Source organism: Acomys minous (assembly GCF_964271855.1).
Source record: "Acomys minous genome assembly, chromosome: 3".
NCBI lineage: Eukaryota > Metazoa > Chordata > Mammalia > Rodentia > Muridae > Acomys > Acomys minous.
The window spans coordinates 130156636-130174124 of record NC_140485.1 but is presented as its reverse complement, the minus strand read 5'-3'; the positions used below and the strand labels follow the sequence as shown (position 1 = coordinate 130174124).

Sequence of the window (17489 nt, the reverse complement as noted above, 5' to 3'; positions counted from 1 at the left end):
TATGCCTGTATGTGGAGGCCAGGGGGATAACAGAATATTGTTCCTCAAGTGCTAGGCACATTTTCAAGTTCAGATTTTATTCATTATTATTGTGTATATCCATGTATAGTAGGGCACATCCCTGTGCCATGGAGCTTGTTGAGGTCAAAGGGCAACTTTTGGGGAGTCAGTTCTCTTCTTCCACCGTGGGTTCTGGGAATCAAAGCCAGGTTGGCAGGCATGGTGGCGATCACCTTTGCATTCCCTTTCTTTTCTTCCTAAGGTAGGGTTCTCCCTGCTCTGGGGCTCAGGAGAGACTAGATGGCCAGCGAACAAGTCCCAAAGATATTCATGTTTCTACCTCCCCACCACGGGGTTATAAACATGTGCCACGGTGCCTGATGTCAGGTCCAAAAGGAAACTCAACTCCCCAAACCCCAAGAGTCACTCCAAATATCCAGAAATGAGCTTGACCTGAACTATAGAAGGAATTCTGGTGCTTGGATACAAGCCAGCACCCCTCAGGACCTTGTGACGCAGGTTCCTATCTATCAAAAGGAGTCATTTCCCTTACCTCTGGCAAAAGGGACATGGGACTGTGCGGTTAATATGTTCCTGCGGGGCCTATGAGCACACCAAGGTCCGGGCTGGCCTCCAGGCTCCCTCGGTCCCTACTCATAAGGACTTGTTAAAGACTTCAGAACCCCTGCCCCAGACTCCCAGCCCTGCCCTCCTCCCAGCTGCTCACCCTTCTGGTAACCCAGCTAGGGTCACTATTTAGGACCCCACTCTTCTCACTCTTCTCTTGTTCTCTATCCCTTGCTTTTTTTCCCCTGTCACCCAGATAATCCTTGCCATGTCCAGTCTGCTGGCCACAGTCAGGCTACTTTTTTCTCTCTCTGCTCTGGACTTTTCCAGATGCTACTGGCTGTTCTCTCTCTCTCCCTCTCTCTCTCTCTCTCTCTCTCTCTCTCTCTCTCTCTCTCTCTCTCATAGTTATTATTAAAAAAAACTTACCCTTGACTATAGTATAGACTTGTCATATTGACAGTGTCTTTACTCCCCTTGTATTCACCTGGCTTTAAACATATCTACTTTTTATTTATTATTTTAAAATTCTGTGCATATGTGCCACTATGTGTAGATGGGTGCAGGTGCCCCCAGAGTCCTGGAGAGAGGGCGTTAGATCCCCTGGAGCTGGAGTTGTGGGCAGTTGTGAGTTGCCCCTGTGTGGACCCTGGGTATCAAGCAGGACCCCTGCTACAGGTTCATAGCAGCCGAGTCAGCTCTCCAATTCCATGTCTGGCATTTTATGAGGCTCTGGGGGCGGGATTTGAACTCACACCCTGGAGCATCACTGTCTGAGCTACCTCCCAGGTCCTGTCACTTCTCTGCATCTTCCCTGTTATCCTTGAAAAGTGAGTGCCTCTCATTAGCTAAGTAATCTGGTCTTCTTCCACACAACTGGACGCATCTTGGAAATTCACAACACCTGCTGACTGGGTGTTCCCTGAGGACAAAGCAAAGTACTGGATTAAGAGTTTGGAGGTTTTTGGCTTCCAAGTCAAGACTGGCACCCTTTCTTATCCTTTTTCTTTTTCTTTATGGGAAGGACTTTACTTGGGTTTGCTTTTTCCCTATGCAAGTGTTGTCTAAAAGGCACTGTTACCTTAGCGGGTTAAAGCATCACATCCGGCCAGCTGGGGCTTCTCCTTACTTGCTTTTCTCTGTTTATCTATTCCCATTGTCTAGAAATAGATGGGACCCTGAAACAGGTAAGAAGAGACTTGGGTAGCAGTAAGTGAAACTCTGTCTGACATGTGGATGCCTTGCCCTTATAGAGAAGCACATTTAATGCAGAACAGCGCTCGAGACTCCATGTTACTGCCGATGACTTAGCAGGAGCCTGTACACCCCTTGGTAGACTCTCTGGTCATTACTACAGATGCCACAAAGTTCTGTCCAGGGTGTGTGTTTATTTTTTTCAGTCTCCAAAAGGGAGAAGAGAAGCATAAGAGTCATGCAGCCACTCTTCCGGTATTGTTATATTCTTTTCTTTTAATTTATTATAATTTATTCATATTACATCCTGATTGTTATCCCCTCACTTGTATCTTCCTGTTCCCCCCTCCCTCCCTCTTTCACCCTATTCCCCTCCCCTAGACCTATGACAGAAGAGGACCTTATCCCCCACCATATGACCACAGCTTATCAGGTCTCATCCAGATAGCCCGCTTCCCCTTACTCTGTGTGCCCGCTGGGCCTTCCCACCAGGGAAAAGTGATCAAATCGGGGCAGGTGGGCACCAGAGTTCATGTCAGAGGCAGTCCCCTGCTCTCCACACAGCTGTGGAGAATGATCTGTCCTTTGGCCAGATCTGAACAGGGGGCCCAGGTTTTCGGCATGCATTGACCTTGGTTGGTACAACAGTTTGTGCAGTGCCCCCCTGGGTCCAGATCTGCCCACCTTGGTGGTCTCTTTGTGGAGCTCTGAACCCTCTGGATCCTTCCATCCCCTATTCTTCCATCCCCAGTCCACCCAGAGTCTAGCAGTGAGTCACAGCATGTGTTCCAATCCCCCGCTGGGTGGAGTCTCTCAGAGAACATCTATGTTGGGCTAATATCTACTTATAAGTAAGTATATACCATGCGTGTCTTTTTGGGTTTGGGTTACCTCACTCAAGATGATAGTTTCTATTGTTATATTCTTGACTTTAAAAATTCTAAATGAGAGCTAGGGAGATGGCCTACTTGCCATGTGAGCATGAGGACTAGTGTTTAGATCTCTAGCATCTGTGCTAATGTTGGGTGGGTGTGGAGGTCTGCCTGTAATCCCAACACTCAGAAGATGAAGATGAGATCCTCAAGTAAGCTAGTTCATTACAATAGCCGAACTGGTGAGCTCTTGTTCAACGTATAAGGTATAGAATGGCCATAAAGACACCTGACATTGGTTTCTGGCTTCTACATGCATATGCACTCACACACATATGCACTAACATGTGATCACTCAAACACAAACTATTTGTGTTGTTTATTTATTATTACTATGTATATGGTATACCAGTAATCTCTGAAAATTGTTATGAAAAGCTATTATATAGAATATTAATATTATATCAAAATATAATAAATTATATAAATGATAAAATAAAATAAAAAATAAATTAACTCTTGCAACTATCTTTTCAAGTGTGTTTGGCTTAATGAAAGCCTAATTACTACCTAGAATAATTGCCTAATTCAGTCACAGAAGGCAAACTTGTTCATTATAGATTTATCAGAACCCAAAACTATTTTTGCTAATGTACTCTTATTTGACATAGGGCTACTTTCTTTGAAAAAACAAACAAACCCAGAGCCCTTTACCAACAGGATTTCAGAATTACTTTTAACAACCCAAAAGAAAGTTGTTGAAATTGTACATGCTAGAAAATGAGAAATCAATGCTGCAGAGAGCTTCAAAATCGAGATGGAGTTGGGGGGAGTCGGTATAACATGGCCTGTACAGTTCCTACTTGTCTCTGCTGGAGGGTTTTGCTTGCTAGGGCCCCCTGCTTTCTAAGTACCAAAGAGTCTATTCAGCAAATATGTATTTTCTATTCATCATTGTGTTTTGAGCTGAATTTTCCAGGAAAGAAAAAAGAAAAAAAAAAGAAAAGAAGCCTCACCTAATGTTAGAGGTTTTACAAGGCTGCTTGACTACATGGAACTCTGTAAAGCTACAGGCAAGTTATCACGGCTAATTTCAGCTTCTTTCATAGCCATGTGTTGCCTCTGAGTATGAATTAACGCCTTTTCAGCTATCAGGCCAAACCTTTGGAATGTGGTAGCTTAGTTACCACTATTTTCCCTAAACCCCAAGCTTAGAATATCATCAGACAGCACCTAAAACCTATAAAAGAGTTTTCCCCACCACGTTATAATCTGCTGCTTGCTGGGTGTTCCCACCAATGTATTTGGAAAACAGCTTGATTTATGACTTTCTTTTGTTCTGTAACTACAGGAGCTCATGTAACCGCCTTCACTGTAGTACATGTTGTTCAGGCCAACCTGAGTCTGTCTTCTCAGGTCACGGTCAGTCATAGTTGGCTTAGAATGAATTATATATTCTTGTCCCCTTTGCTGTGAGCACCACGTTTGCATGGACACCGATGGGGACAAACAAGGGCCAGAAGGTGACTTTATGTTTGAGACGCTTTCAAGGCTGTTTAGAATGAAGCAATGGAACACTTCATTTCTGAGTACTCTGAGCACCTCGGTTAGCCAGGGAACGGGCCAGAATGAATGGATGCATTTTAAATGCCAGGTGACAGGACACACAGGGAGGTTAGGAAGTGCTCTGAGGACTGGGGATGCCATGAAGGTGGTAGGTGGAGGTATTCAACGTTAGTCTGGTCTCCTGGGCTAAACCAGAGAGCAGCTCTAAGGCCGCTGTGAGCCATTGTTCTCTGTTCAGTGTGAAAAGCCTTCCGAGGGGAATGCCAGAATGGGACTGGACATTAATAGTTAAGATTAAAGTGTATGCATAGGGGACAGCGACTGTGACATCCATGAGCCTGAGGCGCAAGCTGAGCTACACACAAAGTGAAAAGGACAGTTGGTTACTACCAAACGGTTCAGCCAGAGCAGACTCAAAGAGGACTGTGGAGTAGGACATTGGTAGACTGACTATGCCTTCAGTAACTGTTGGTATTTAATTTATATGGCAGATATTGTTACCTAGTCAGGAAAAAAAAAAACATCCATACTCGGGATTGGATTATGTTGAATGCCTTTGCTTGGATATCACTGTTCCAAGCTCTGCCAGTGCCCAGGGATTCTGGTGTTTGAGGTGGGGAGTAGCTTTAGGCCAAACTGGTTTGGTCAACTCTAAGGAGGCCTTGAAATCATTGTCATCCATATCCAAGCCAGGTGCCCAGCTCCAGCCTTTCCTCTTCTAAGCTCTTTGAATGTCCCACTGCCCCCACCTCCCCACCTAACAGACACCTCCAATGGTGAACACCCACAGGTCATTAAAACAAGCTGCTTTAACAGGTTCACAAGAGGAGTTAGTCATCCTGAGAGGTTGAGAGAGCTTTGTTGTGACTGCAGGCTGGCACCAGCAAGACTCCTCCATAGGGGGAAGGTCTGGCCTGAACAATTGTGGTTTGGATTCATGCACTCACAGGTTATAATCTGCCTATGTCATGAGCTTGACAGTAGTTGAGCATATTAATGCTCAGGCCCAATGAATCTATGGTAATTTATCTGAATGTGCTCTAAAATCTGCATGGCACTGTTTCTTGGATATCAGACCTCTTTGAGAGTATGGTGATGATACAAGCCCTTTCTTAGGAGAAATGCACACTATATGCTTATACCTATAGGGTGTGGAATGTAAATTCGAGAAGTCATATGTCTTCTGATATGCATAGATCCACTAAGCTAACAGGATTTATAAGAACAAAATTATATTAAGCATATATTTTTAAATATGTAGAATTATATATTTACTCCAACCTCAATGACATCCCCCAGGAAAGGATATATGTAGGTAGAAAAAAAAATTAGAAAGATATAAACTATAATGTGAATGCTGGGTAATGTCAGTGAGAATATAGATGATTTAATTTTTCTATGAATTTTGTTATTTTTTCCCATTTAACTGTATTTTTCTCTAGTTTATTCTTGCTGAAGTAGTTGTACTTATGACAAGCTTCAAAATAGAGGACAGAGCTATCAAAAGGCTATCTAAAAAATTGGGATGTTGAGGGATGCTGGGTATGGCTACTTACCTGCCTCTAGGATCACATAGATCATGGGAATTTCTTCCTGGCCGTCCAATTGGCTCAGATGTGGGTCCTGACTCTAGCCAAACCCACCAGTGTCTTTTCCTAAGATTTGTGTAGACTATAACTAGCAAGGAGCCAAAGTAAGGGGACAAAGTAAGAGCACCTGGGGCTGTGGGGGACATTTTTCTGCTTGCCCACAGGACACAGAGAAATGTATGCAGCTTTTGAGTTCTTGGCTGCAGCTGCCTTTGAGTCTAGTTGAACGACATTTCTGACTTTTGACCCTCCAATTCTTCCTATGATTTTGTAGAAGCCTTTTGTTCTCTTCTAGCAATTTTCCCTTTGTTTGTTTGTTTGTTTGGTCTGAACTAGTTAAGAGTTTGATTTCTAGCACATGGATCAAGTATATAGTTGAGAAAATTCAAGAATGAAGTATAAGCCTAGTTTTGAAATACATGAAATTACCAGTGCTTCTTGACTCCAACATTTGTAATTGTCATGTGTGTGTGTGTGTGTGTGTGTGTGTGTGTGTGTGTGTGTGTGTGTCTGGCCTTGTGGAGGACTGAGGAAAGATCACAAAAACAGACAATAGTGATGATTGGCCCAGACCTTCAGATCATCCAGTCTATTGAGGAGGCAGAACTTGTCTTGGCTCCAGGAGGAAACAGACAATACCAGGATTGTTCAAACTGTGGTGATGATCATAAAAATCAAAATCGCTTCTCTCACTTATGAATGTGATGTACAGGATAAAACATTTACAAGGTTATGAAGAATATAGTTTTTTCCCCCTAACTTGGTGAGCTGGAGTGCAATTTCTGCATTAATTGGGCAACTGAAGGCATCCAAGCTTTGCTAAGACCTCAGCAAATTGATAGAGCTATTCTACAAAAGAATGTATTCTACAGGTTAATTTGTGCTCTTCAAAGTCAGTGTAGTCACAAGGAGCACTGGGCCTTAATTATTTGAGGAATACTTGACATTTCAGAATGAGTGTTTCTTTCTTTCATTCTGTCTGTAGGTAGGCAGTAGGGCGTTGTCAGGTGTCATTCTTCACGTGTCATCCACTTTGTTTTTTGAGATAGAGTTTCTCACTGGCCTGGGACTTGCTATGCAGTTCAGACTGGCTAGCAAGTGAGTCCCAGGGTTCTTCCTGTCTCTACCTTCACAGCCCCACAGTGGGATTACAAGTGTGTACCACCACACTTGGCCTTCTCTCTGTCTCTGTCTGTCTGTCTATCTCTGTCTCTGTCTCTCTGTCTGTCTGTCTGTCTGTCTGTCTGTCTGTCTGTCTCTCTCTCTCTCTCTCTCTCTCTCTCTCTCTCTCTCTCTCTCTCTGTGTGTGTGTGTGTGTGTGTGTGTGTGTGTGTGCGCGCGCGCGTGTGAAGTGACAAACTCAGTCTTGCAGACTGCACTTCATCAACTGGGCTATCACCCTGGTCCCTAAGTGATCCTCTTAATAACAGTCCTTTTAATTGAAATATAATTCATCCAAATAAAAAATGGCAACTTCCAATCCATTTCTATCTAGATCCATATTGAACAGGGAAATGAAGCCACTTAAATGTTATTTTAGTGAGTTTAGCCTATCATGACAATGGTAGAACAGCCTGCCCATTGTAACATGGAAAGTGGGCTGTTTCTGCCTCTGGGGACTTGCAAGAGAAACACGTTGAATAGCAAAGACTCAGTTCAGGAGGCCAGCTCTAATGTTTTCTTTAGGCAACACACTCTCATATGTATTATTCCAGTTCAAGTAAAAGTTGAGTTTCCATTTCTTGGAGGTTGCTATCACCATCACAGGATTTCACACTGAGACCTTGAGTCATTTACTCTGACATGCCTGATGTCGTTGGACGGTTATAGGGTTTTGTTTTTGTTTGTTTCTCAAGACAGGGTGTCACTGTGTAGCCTTGGCTGTCCTAGAACTAGCTCTTAGACCAGGCTGGCCTTGAACTCATAGAGAGCCACTTGCCTCTGCATTTCCAAGTGCTAGAATTAAAGGTGTGCGCCACCACCACCCTGCAGTTGTAGATTTTTAAAATCTAACACTGGCTGTAATGTCAGCAGTTTCTGTAGTGTTTTCAAACTTGAAAGAATATCAGTGTTTACCATGGGTTTTTCATATCAGTTGGGTTTTGTTTTTGTTTTGTTTGTTTGTTTTTGTTTGTTTTGTTTTGTTTTTGTGCCAGTGTGGTTCCGTCAGCCGAGTAGAGGTGTTTCATTCATTCTTGTTCCAGCCACTAGCAATGAAATACGTTCACCCCAAAGCCCCAACAGCAGTGTCTTGCTGTCTCAATCCCATTGTCTGTCAGTGACAAGAAACTTGTTTCTTAGCTTTTTATCTGCATACGTTCTGAGAATCAGTAAGTGTTTTGTACATTAAAAAAAAAAACCCAACACTTTTATTTTTAAAGTTTAATTTATAATTTTACTTGAATGGGTATTTTGCCTGCACCTCTGTTGTCTGTGCACCCTGTATGTACTTGGTGCCTGCAGAGACTGAAAAGAGAGAGTCAGATCCCCTGGAACTGGAATTTCAGATGGTTGTGATCTGTCATGTGGATGCTGGGAATCAAAGCCTGGTCCTGAGAAAAGCAGCCAATGCTAGTAACTGCTGGACCATCTTCTCAGCCCTCGTGCCAATTCTTTATTTTTGTTTTAAAATTTTTTACTTTTTTGATAATTTCATACACCAGCGGTGTATCCACATCATTTCTACCTTTCATCTCATCGCTCAGCGCCTCCTATGTTTCAATTCTATGTATAAACAGATGACATGAGTTTGCTGTGGTCTGGTTAAGGGAAAGGTTCTTATTGGGGAGGGGGGAGAGACAGAGAGACAGAGACAGAGAGATAGGCAGACAGACAGACAGACAGACAGAGACAGAATGGTGGGAATTGCAGGGTTCTGAGGAGACCGAGTATCTGGGGAGAGGGAAGCCCGTGACCTGGAGAGGGTTTAGAGTAGGGGAGGAGGTGGGAAATGCTTACTAGTGTGGACTTGGAAAGGTGTAATCCGTCCTTGTGACACTGAAGGAGCCTGGAGGCCAGCAAGGGCTTTGATATGCTGAGAGGCGCCATCAGTAGCCATAGTCCTCAGCCAGGGGGAAGGGAAATGAGTCCTTAACCGGTTCCACAAGTTCCCGAGGGATGCTGGCTTTTATCTAACCACCAGAAAGCCTACTATGGTCCAGGGTGAACTTGCTTCTGGCTGTATGGACTGCTTTGGGGAGTTTGGGGGAATTTGAGTTTCCTTTGGATTTGACAACCCCTCATACTCTCTCTTGTATGTAATACCTTATGTCAATTATTTACAGAATATTGAGATTGTGTGTGTGTGTGTGTGTGTGTGTGTGTGTGATGTATGCCTCATTCCCTGAGACATCTTCTTACTGAATTTGGAGCAAGGCTGAGGGCCTAGAAACACACACACACACACACACACACACACACACACACACACACACCATTCCTGCCCCCCCCACTGCCATGTCTTGACCCCCACAGCATTGAGTTAAAAGCATGTATGCATCCACTATGGACTTCCTTTGTAGGTCCTGGGATCTGAACTTAGGTCTTCCTGCTTGCTGCGCAGACACTATTTGTTACGTTGGTGTGCAGGCAATCAACTGGCCTGCCCTCAGGGGCCTTTAGGGTCCTGACCAGGTCCTGTGTCATCATCTGCACCAGGGCGCAGGATATACCCCGCCTGCCACCTCCTCCCACTCTCTCTTCACTTTCTAGACTTCTCTCTGTGTGTACCCCGCTGAGGCACCCCTTCCCCACTTCCTTCTTTCCCCTCCTTCCTTCTGCAGTAAGTCTCCTTACACCAGACATATTGCATAGAGGCCCATTTATCAATATTACAGCATTATTAACTGCTGGGACCATCTTCCCAGCCCTAGCTTTATCTTTTACCTACCCTACCTAACACAAATACACCTTATTTATATTTACTTTTCTGTGTGTGTGTGTGTGTGTGTGTGTGTGTGTGTGTGTGTATGTGTGTGTATGTGTTTGTTTAATCTCCAAGATTTCCTTTTTTCCCCTTCTTTTGGAATCATTCCCTTTCTGCCCCGTCTAAATCGCTCTTCATTCCCAACTCAGAGTCACCTGATTAGTGTTCACCTGTGTGATATGAACAAATTCTGTGGTTGCCCTGGAACACAGTATTTGAGACTGGTATTGGGGGGCAGGGTCACGGCCAGTGCCTCAAGTCAGGTCCACCCAGCCATCTCAATAAGCCAATGAAAAGAGCCAAATTACAAATGGAAGGAAGGAAAAAGATTTATTCAATACGGTCACATTGGGAAGAGGGACAAGAGATCCAACAAAGTGCTTGGGTCTGCCCTGAAGTGAGACCTGGCATTTCAGAGTCAAGGGTGTATGGGGGTGGGGGGTAGATAAAGCTGCCAGCGTGCCAGCTCCATGGTATGGCTAAGGGGAAGGTTTTTATTGTATATAAGAGATGAAAAACTACCCAGAGGCATCTGGAAGACCCCAGAGCAGAGAGAGAAAGTAGAGTGAACATGGCCAGCAGACCGGACATGGCCAGGGCTATCTATGAAGGAGGGGAGAAGGGCTGGGATGCTAGTGTGGACTCTGAGATGTGTAACAGGAACTTGTGACACTGACGGAGCCTGGAGGCCAGCATGGGCTTAGATATGCAACCGCAGATGGCCATTTGTCCTTCTGCCAGAGGTAAGGGAAATGATTCCTTTTGGCAGACGGGAACACAATTCCTGAGGAAAGCTGGCACTCATCTAGGCACCAGCAGTCCTATGGCCCAGTCTGAGCTCATTTCTGGCTCTATGGACTGGTTTTGGGGGTTTGGGGAGTTGAGTTTCCTTCAAACCTGACAATGGATGTACACATCCACACAGTCCGGGCAGGGGCTTCAGGCTCATGCTGCAAGGTGCTCTGACAAGTTGTTATAACTGTGTGGAATCTCTTTCAGGAAGACAAGCTTCCGGACTGGCTAGGGTCTTTCCTCCTTCCTGTATGGGATTCCTGGGGAAATTCCTATTTCTTTGGGGTCCATTGTTTCAATGCTCTGACTGAGAGACACAAGTGTCTTTTTAAAGTATCTTTCTTTCTGGCAGGCAGGTTACAAGCCAATAAAATAAATCCACCTATAATCTTAAGAGTATCTCTCTCTTTTTTTTTAAAGCTTGTTTGTTTGTTTGTTTGTTTGTTTGTTTTATGCTGTCTTAAGCAGGAGAAGAGAGTTAGTAGCACTTGCACCCATACTCCCTGAAGTGAGGTCCAAGGATCTACGGCTCTATGTGGAGGAAGGCATGAGTGTGGCCTTACCTTTGTCCTCACAGGCCTGTTGCTTGCTTTTAGTCCTCTCTCTGACTAGTCAGACAGACAGCTGGCAGCCTGGATCAGCCCACAAGCCTGATACAGATACAACTGAGTTCCTATCTTGCCTGACCATCACCAGGATGAGGTGTCTGGAAACCAGTCAGCAAGCAGCTGACTATCACCGACAGGGAGGAGGTAAAGTGGGATAGAGGTTGGTCCTGGTGTTTCTTTCCCCTCTTCTCCATCCAACATCCGGACCCCAGGCATTTCACATCGCTCTGCAAGGACCTGGGAGAGGAAACCTTTTTCTTATTTCCACTCAGTGAACCTTTTGTCTTAATCCAGACACGCTGATTTTTTTTTTCCCCTTTACTTCCTCAAGACTACGGGAGGATGAGGAAAAGATCACCCCAGCTGAAACACTGACCTTAGTCCAAGATATCTGTAATTGGACTTTTTTAAAAAAGCCCATATAAGGAGTTATTGTTTCTTACAGTTTTGTTTTGTTGCAGGGGTGAAGACTGAACTCTCCGGGCCTCCCTCTGGCTGTCTTGCTGTTTCAGTTGAGCTCCCAGGCCAAGAGTTCAAATGCTGCACTCCCACCAGCTTCCTAGTGAACTCGGAAGTTATGTCCCATGACTAAGGACAAAAGGAGACGATTTCCTGTACATTGGCAGCATAATCAGACAAAAGAACGATAAACCAGGCTTTTTTTTAAAAATGTGGCCCTGTGACAGTATACATCTTTTTGACTCTCTGAGCTGTAGTTTTCTAATCTGAAAAACTGACGACATCTATGTTTGATGGAACATACGTGACAACATTTTCAAACACATTACGGTGCTATACAATTGTACAACAATTATACTAAATTAAATTTTACCTCAGCTTCTTAAGACATCCAACCCAATATAACCTTTGCCTTTTCAACTTACAAATTCCAAAACAATTAAAAAACAATTTAAAATTTAGCTTCTTTCTTTCTTCTTTTTCTTTCTTTCTTTCTTTCTTTCTTTCTTTCTTTCTTTCTTTCTTTCTTTCTTCTTTCCCCCTCCCACCCTCTCCTCCTCCCTTCCCCCTCCCCCCTCTCTCTTCACTGCACCCCCCCCCCCCATGAGACAGGGTTTCTCTGTGTAGCCTTGGCTATCCTGGATTCAGATCAGGCTGGCCTCCAGCTCACAGTGATCTGCCTGCCTCTGCATCCCAGAGTGCTTGGACCACAGGTGTGCACCACCGTGCCCTACTAGTTCAGTATTGTTCAATGCTACACATTACACTGAAAACTTTGTATGAATATATACTAAGACCTAGACATTGGCTTGATGTTTAAATCATCAGGGTTTAAGTGACTTATATATTTGTAACTCTGGAAGCCTCCTACCTTCTAATGGCCCCAGCAAGATGGTGGTGTACAAGTTACTGACTGTGTGTGAGCGTAGCTGTGTTTAATGAACGCCTACTTTTCTTAGGCTGTTACCCCATGAACAGTTAATTACAGTGTGCTTGAGCCTGGCCCTTGGCATCCCAAAGTCACACCTTTGCTTTTAGGTGAGCTCCACCAATGGTTCTGCAACCCCATGAGAGGATCGACCTTTGACCCTTCGTCTTTGCTACAGCGATGAAATAAATTACTTTGTTGTTGTGAGTCAATGCGCTTGCTGTCTGGACATGCCTGCCTGAAGTCAAGCGATGATTCGTGAAAGAGAAAAGAAGTTAGATGGCCAGAAGAGACATGTGTTAAGGGGGGAAAAATCCAAAACAAAGAAACTCTGTGCATTTGGAGTAGAGAAAATTAGAGCCAAGCTTCTCTATTTTTTCTCCAACATTAAGGTACATATAGAAGATATTAGGTATGTGTCTAGCCCTCAGGAGTTGAATAGTGGGGAATTGGGCTCCTGTCCTAGTTGCTTATGGCCACAGAGGTAACCTAGCTGCTAGGAGCCCTGCCCACCGTCCCAGACCAGGAGATGGAAGATGAAGGGGAGTCATGTTAATCCCATTAGTACATCCTGCACAGAGTCCTCTGCCTACGCTGTTCGGCTCACACCGTCATGTCTTTACTGTATATTGTACAAGGAGCGCTTTCCCACTAGTGGGAGTCAGTCATGCGGCAGCTTCACTTTCTGGCTTTCCTCAACTCTGCAGGGCACAAGTGAAGATGCCTCCGAGCTCACCTTTGTGCTCCTTTGTCCCTTAAGCCAGTTGGAGGCAGAGTTCACCCAAAGAGTCTCATTTTCTGAGTGACAGCCATTGGGCAAACCCAGATGAAAGGCGATGGTAAAGGGCCCAAGGGGCTCGCTGCTTGGAAACCAGCCTCTCAGGATACAGAACCTGAAAAAAGAATACGGGGGGGGGGGGGGGGGCGAGAAAGGAGGAAAGTCGCCTACTAATTAACTCAGACAATAGAAAAGCAGTTCCTTTGGATGATGACCCTGTTCTGAAGTGTTCAAAGTTCCTCGTTGCCTTTGGGGTAAAAATACTTATTTCCCCCAACTCCTTAGCAATCAGGTATGATCTTATTTGTCTCCTATAAACCATGAAAAATAGGGGAGGTGGACTTAGATTCATATACACTTCCTTACATGTGAGCCATGACCCCTTTGGGGGGTCACATATCAAATGTCCTAGGTCAGATATTTATATTACCGTTCTTAACAGTAGCAGATTTACAGTTATGAAGTAGCAACAAAATAATTTTATGGTTGGGGGTCACCACAGCACGAGGTGCTGTATTAATGGGTCACAGCATTAGGAAGGTTGAAAACCACTGTTCCTGAGTATGTGTGTTTCTGCATTCCTCCAGGCCATCGTTGAGGGTTGGGGGGGGCTTCCCCCTGTTTTCAGACAGCAATAGCACAGATCTGTACCAAGGGCAGAGTGACTTTCCTGCTTTAGATCTGCTGTCACGTCACGCAACTGTGCCACTGAGGTGCAGCTCTAATCCCACAGGAATTGTCTCCTTACTGAGGTCTTGGATGCCGTATTTACCAGCCCTACACACAGCACCTTTGTGCACCTTGAAACATACGCACAGAGGTTTATCTGAGACTCCAGTTTTAGTTCAAACACAGCTGTTTCAATGTTCTCATATAATCTTGAGTTTCCATTGCACTATTTATGTTTCTAGCTGCGATAATGGTTGACACTGCATAGCCACCACTCAAGGACCATGGTAGAATTTCAATCAGGTTGTGACTATGCAACCTGCTCAGGATAGGTGATATGGTAAAAATTAGTTTTAAATAAAATAGTAAGCTGAAAAGCATAGCAGTAATAAAAACAGTGCAGCTACATCTCCCACACAGAACATTCGATCCCACTGTGTACAGTACAAACTGAGAAGCTAACCCTTGGCACCTGAAGTTAGGGTAGCAAAGGCTGAAAGGGTGCAGATAGCGGGTGCCCTGCAAGGTTGTGGGTGCTGGCAGGGTCTAACTTCCTTGAGCTGAAAGGTGTTTTATATGAGTGGTATTCAGCTTCTGGAAATACATGTAGCTGCGCGCTTAGGACACACACAGTTCTCTACAGGTATATGGCATATCAAGACAAAGGTTTTCTGGGGAAAAAAAATAAGCAAAAAAAAAAAAAATCAGGCCACGTGACTTAGAGATGCTAACACTCTATTGACCAAGGGAGTCTGTTGCTGTGTTTTTGTTCATACAGACCATGAGTTTCTTCTGAGCCACAAGGCTCTGGGGAGTGAAGTCAGTGCACATGGGAGAAGCCGGAGGCTTGGAAAGCTCTCGGAGTCTGGAGTATATTGTTGTGCGTACAGCTCCCCCTAGTGTGCTGAACAACACAGGTGCCCTGCACAGTGGCCAGGCACTGACCTCCCTCCCTCTGCCTCATTTGAGCCACTTGACATCTGCTTAGCCCTGCCAGCCTTTCCTTTCCTTAACCAACCATAGGTCAGGGAAGAGAGGCAGGCAGGTGGCCTCTATTTCTATGGCACACTGATAGGCATGGGCATTGTGAATTGACTTGAACCATGCAAATCCTATAAAAATATTAAATCTTAAAATTATACTAATTTACTTTATTTATTATTATTGAGACCAGGTCTCACTTTGTAGTCCTGGCTATCCTGGAACTTGCTTTGTACAACTCGGAGATCTAGCTATCTCTGCTTCCCCCCACCCAGTGCTAAGATTAAAGGTATGTGTCACCATGCCTTTATTTTTGAAGGAGTTTCTATAGTAGTAGGTTTCCACATGGTAATTTCAAAGGTCTTTGCTATTATCAGTTTCTACACGCCTCCTCTATCCTGTCTACCCATCCCCCAGGGATGCAGGCCCTGAAAGGCTGCTTGTGGTCCAGTAGATTATCCTATACTCATGCATGTCCAGGCAGAACTAATGACTCAGTGGGTATGAGAGGAGAGTGAGGAAAAAGGGGAGGAAGAAGAAAGGGGAGGAAGAAGGAGGGTGAGGGAGAGGGGGAGAGATGGGGTGGGGTGAGCGGGGGTGGGGGGGGGGAGGGAGAGAGAGAGAGAGAGAGAGAGAGAGAGAGAGAGAGAGAGAGAGAGTATAAGAAGGTTGGGAGGGGAAATTGGAGGCAGAATAGGGGAGGAGTTGTAGAGGAGAGAATGGGGGTAGATCAGATCCAAACACATTATATACATATATGGAAATAAAAAAAATATTTAATTAATGTGATTTTTAAAGATTTTCCACTTTCTTCCTGATGTAGGAGAACAAATGTTAGGAGACTGAGTGACACTGAAAGATGATCCTAAGCTATTCACCAAAGGGTTATTTGTCCCAGCTTGTATTTATCAAAGTGCTCATCACCTGCAAATACAGGTTCCTTTGAGGAGGAAGGACGCTTGGAGCCTGGAAGCAAGGGGAAAGCAATGGCTTCGTGAGTTAACTGTAGTGCAGGGCTCATCTGACAGGAAGCTTCTCCTGGCATCATCTCTAGAACACCGACCCCTCAGGACATCAGTGGACCTTGCTCAGGTAAGGTTTCTACATCAGATAATGTTGAAGCCTTTGGGATTTGGCAAAAGTAAATAATTTTAAAAGAAACTCCAGTATGCCTCAGAGCACGTATGGCACTAATACTCTGCCACCAATATGTCAGCACAGCACTCGCAGAATTGTGGTATTTCCCAAATTAACACGTTGTTATTTTTCCATGCTTGTTTCACAAACTTGACCCGTCAAGTCTCCTTTGGGGATACGTACTGGCATGGAGTGTCCGTATCCTTCCATCACAGCATAGTGTGCTGAGTGGGAAGAAGACTAAGTCGGAGAGAAACAGGACGATGCTAAGGATGTTTGGGGTCAGGGTCGCAGCTTTCTTCTGTGTGTGTGGAAACCAGTGCTGTAGTGTGTTAGTTTTAGTCCACGCCAGATGTGGATGGATCAACACGCTCAAGGCAATACCAGTCCATTGTATCAATATCCTACAGAAGGCAGCAGGAGCCCACAGTGTCCCCACTATAACCTCCCTCCCCTTCCTTCCTTCCTTCCTTCCTTCCTTCCTTCCTTCCTTCCTTCCTCTTGTTCTCCTCATCATCATCTTCACCGTTGTCATGACAGCTGTCGTCACAGCTATGATGTGATATCTGAGAATGAGAATAAGGACTTCAAGAGTACCGGATAATATACTGCCAGATCTTTGCTATTTTTTTTTAAATCAAAACTTTTCCTATGACAGCCGGACATGGTGGTGTACACCTCTAATGTCATTGCTTAGGAGGCTCAGGCAGGGGAAATGTGAGTTCATGGCACAACTTTGTATTTAAAGGCATGAAAATAGAAACAAAAACAACCCCCCCCTTTTGTGTGCAACCTCTGAATTCACATCCATTTTTCACCATTATTGTTGCTATTAACAAGATTGTAAGTCAAGGTACTTTAAAGAAGTCACAGGACACAAGTTATGGTGTAAGGCAGGTGAAGTGTCTCAGAGGGTTAAGGCACTTGCATCCAAGATGCCCTGAGTTCAATGCCCAGGACTGATGAGGAGAGAAATGACTCCTGAAAGTTTGTCTTCTGACTTCCACACATGAGCTATGGTACCTCATCTGCTCACACACATTTACATATGCATGCATACAATAAATACATATGTGTAATAAATAAAAAATTAAAAAGCTGTGAACCAGGGGTGAATCCTAGAATTTACAGCCAGGTCAAGTCCTCCCAAAGACATTGAGAAAAATCAAAATCCACATAGTGTTTTATCTTGGATAAAGCATAGTAATTAGGACAATAGATGGCAGGTCAGGAGGGAAACTCCTTGCTTCCTCTCTGCCTCACAGGTAGTTAATGAGCCTGTCCATGTGGATTCATTTTTCCCTTTCTGTAGACTGACCAGTGTCTTGGGTACCAACCTTATTGACATGAGGAACTGGGCCCCCCATGGACCTGGACTTACACGCAATAATATGTTCTCTAGCGCAAGCTAACTGGCCTAGGAA

At 44.5% G+C, this 17489-nt stretch overlaps 1 protein-coding gene across 2 annotated transcripts in view; it reads left to right on the top strand.

Moving 5' to 3' along the window:
- The window catches only part of LOC311595122 (uncharacterized protein), a 144825-nt gene extending 132846 nt beyond the window's left edge, over nt 1-11979 (top strand). For both annotated transcript variants that reach the window (XR_014778317.1, XM_084777515.1), the window contains 2 exons: nt 11102-11257; nt 11575-11979. Coding sequence is in view for 1 of the 2 variants with exons in the window: in XM_084777515.1 (XP_084633641.1) it covers nt 11102-11257; nt 11575-11705 (287 nt within the window). In the remaining variant the exon portion in view is untranslated. The remainder of the gene's footprint in view (nt 1-11101; nt 11258-11574) is intronic.
- Nucleotides 11980-17489: the final 5510 nt, after the last annotated feature.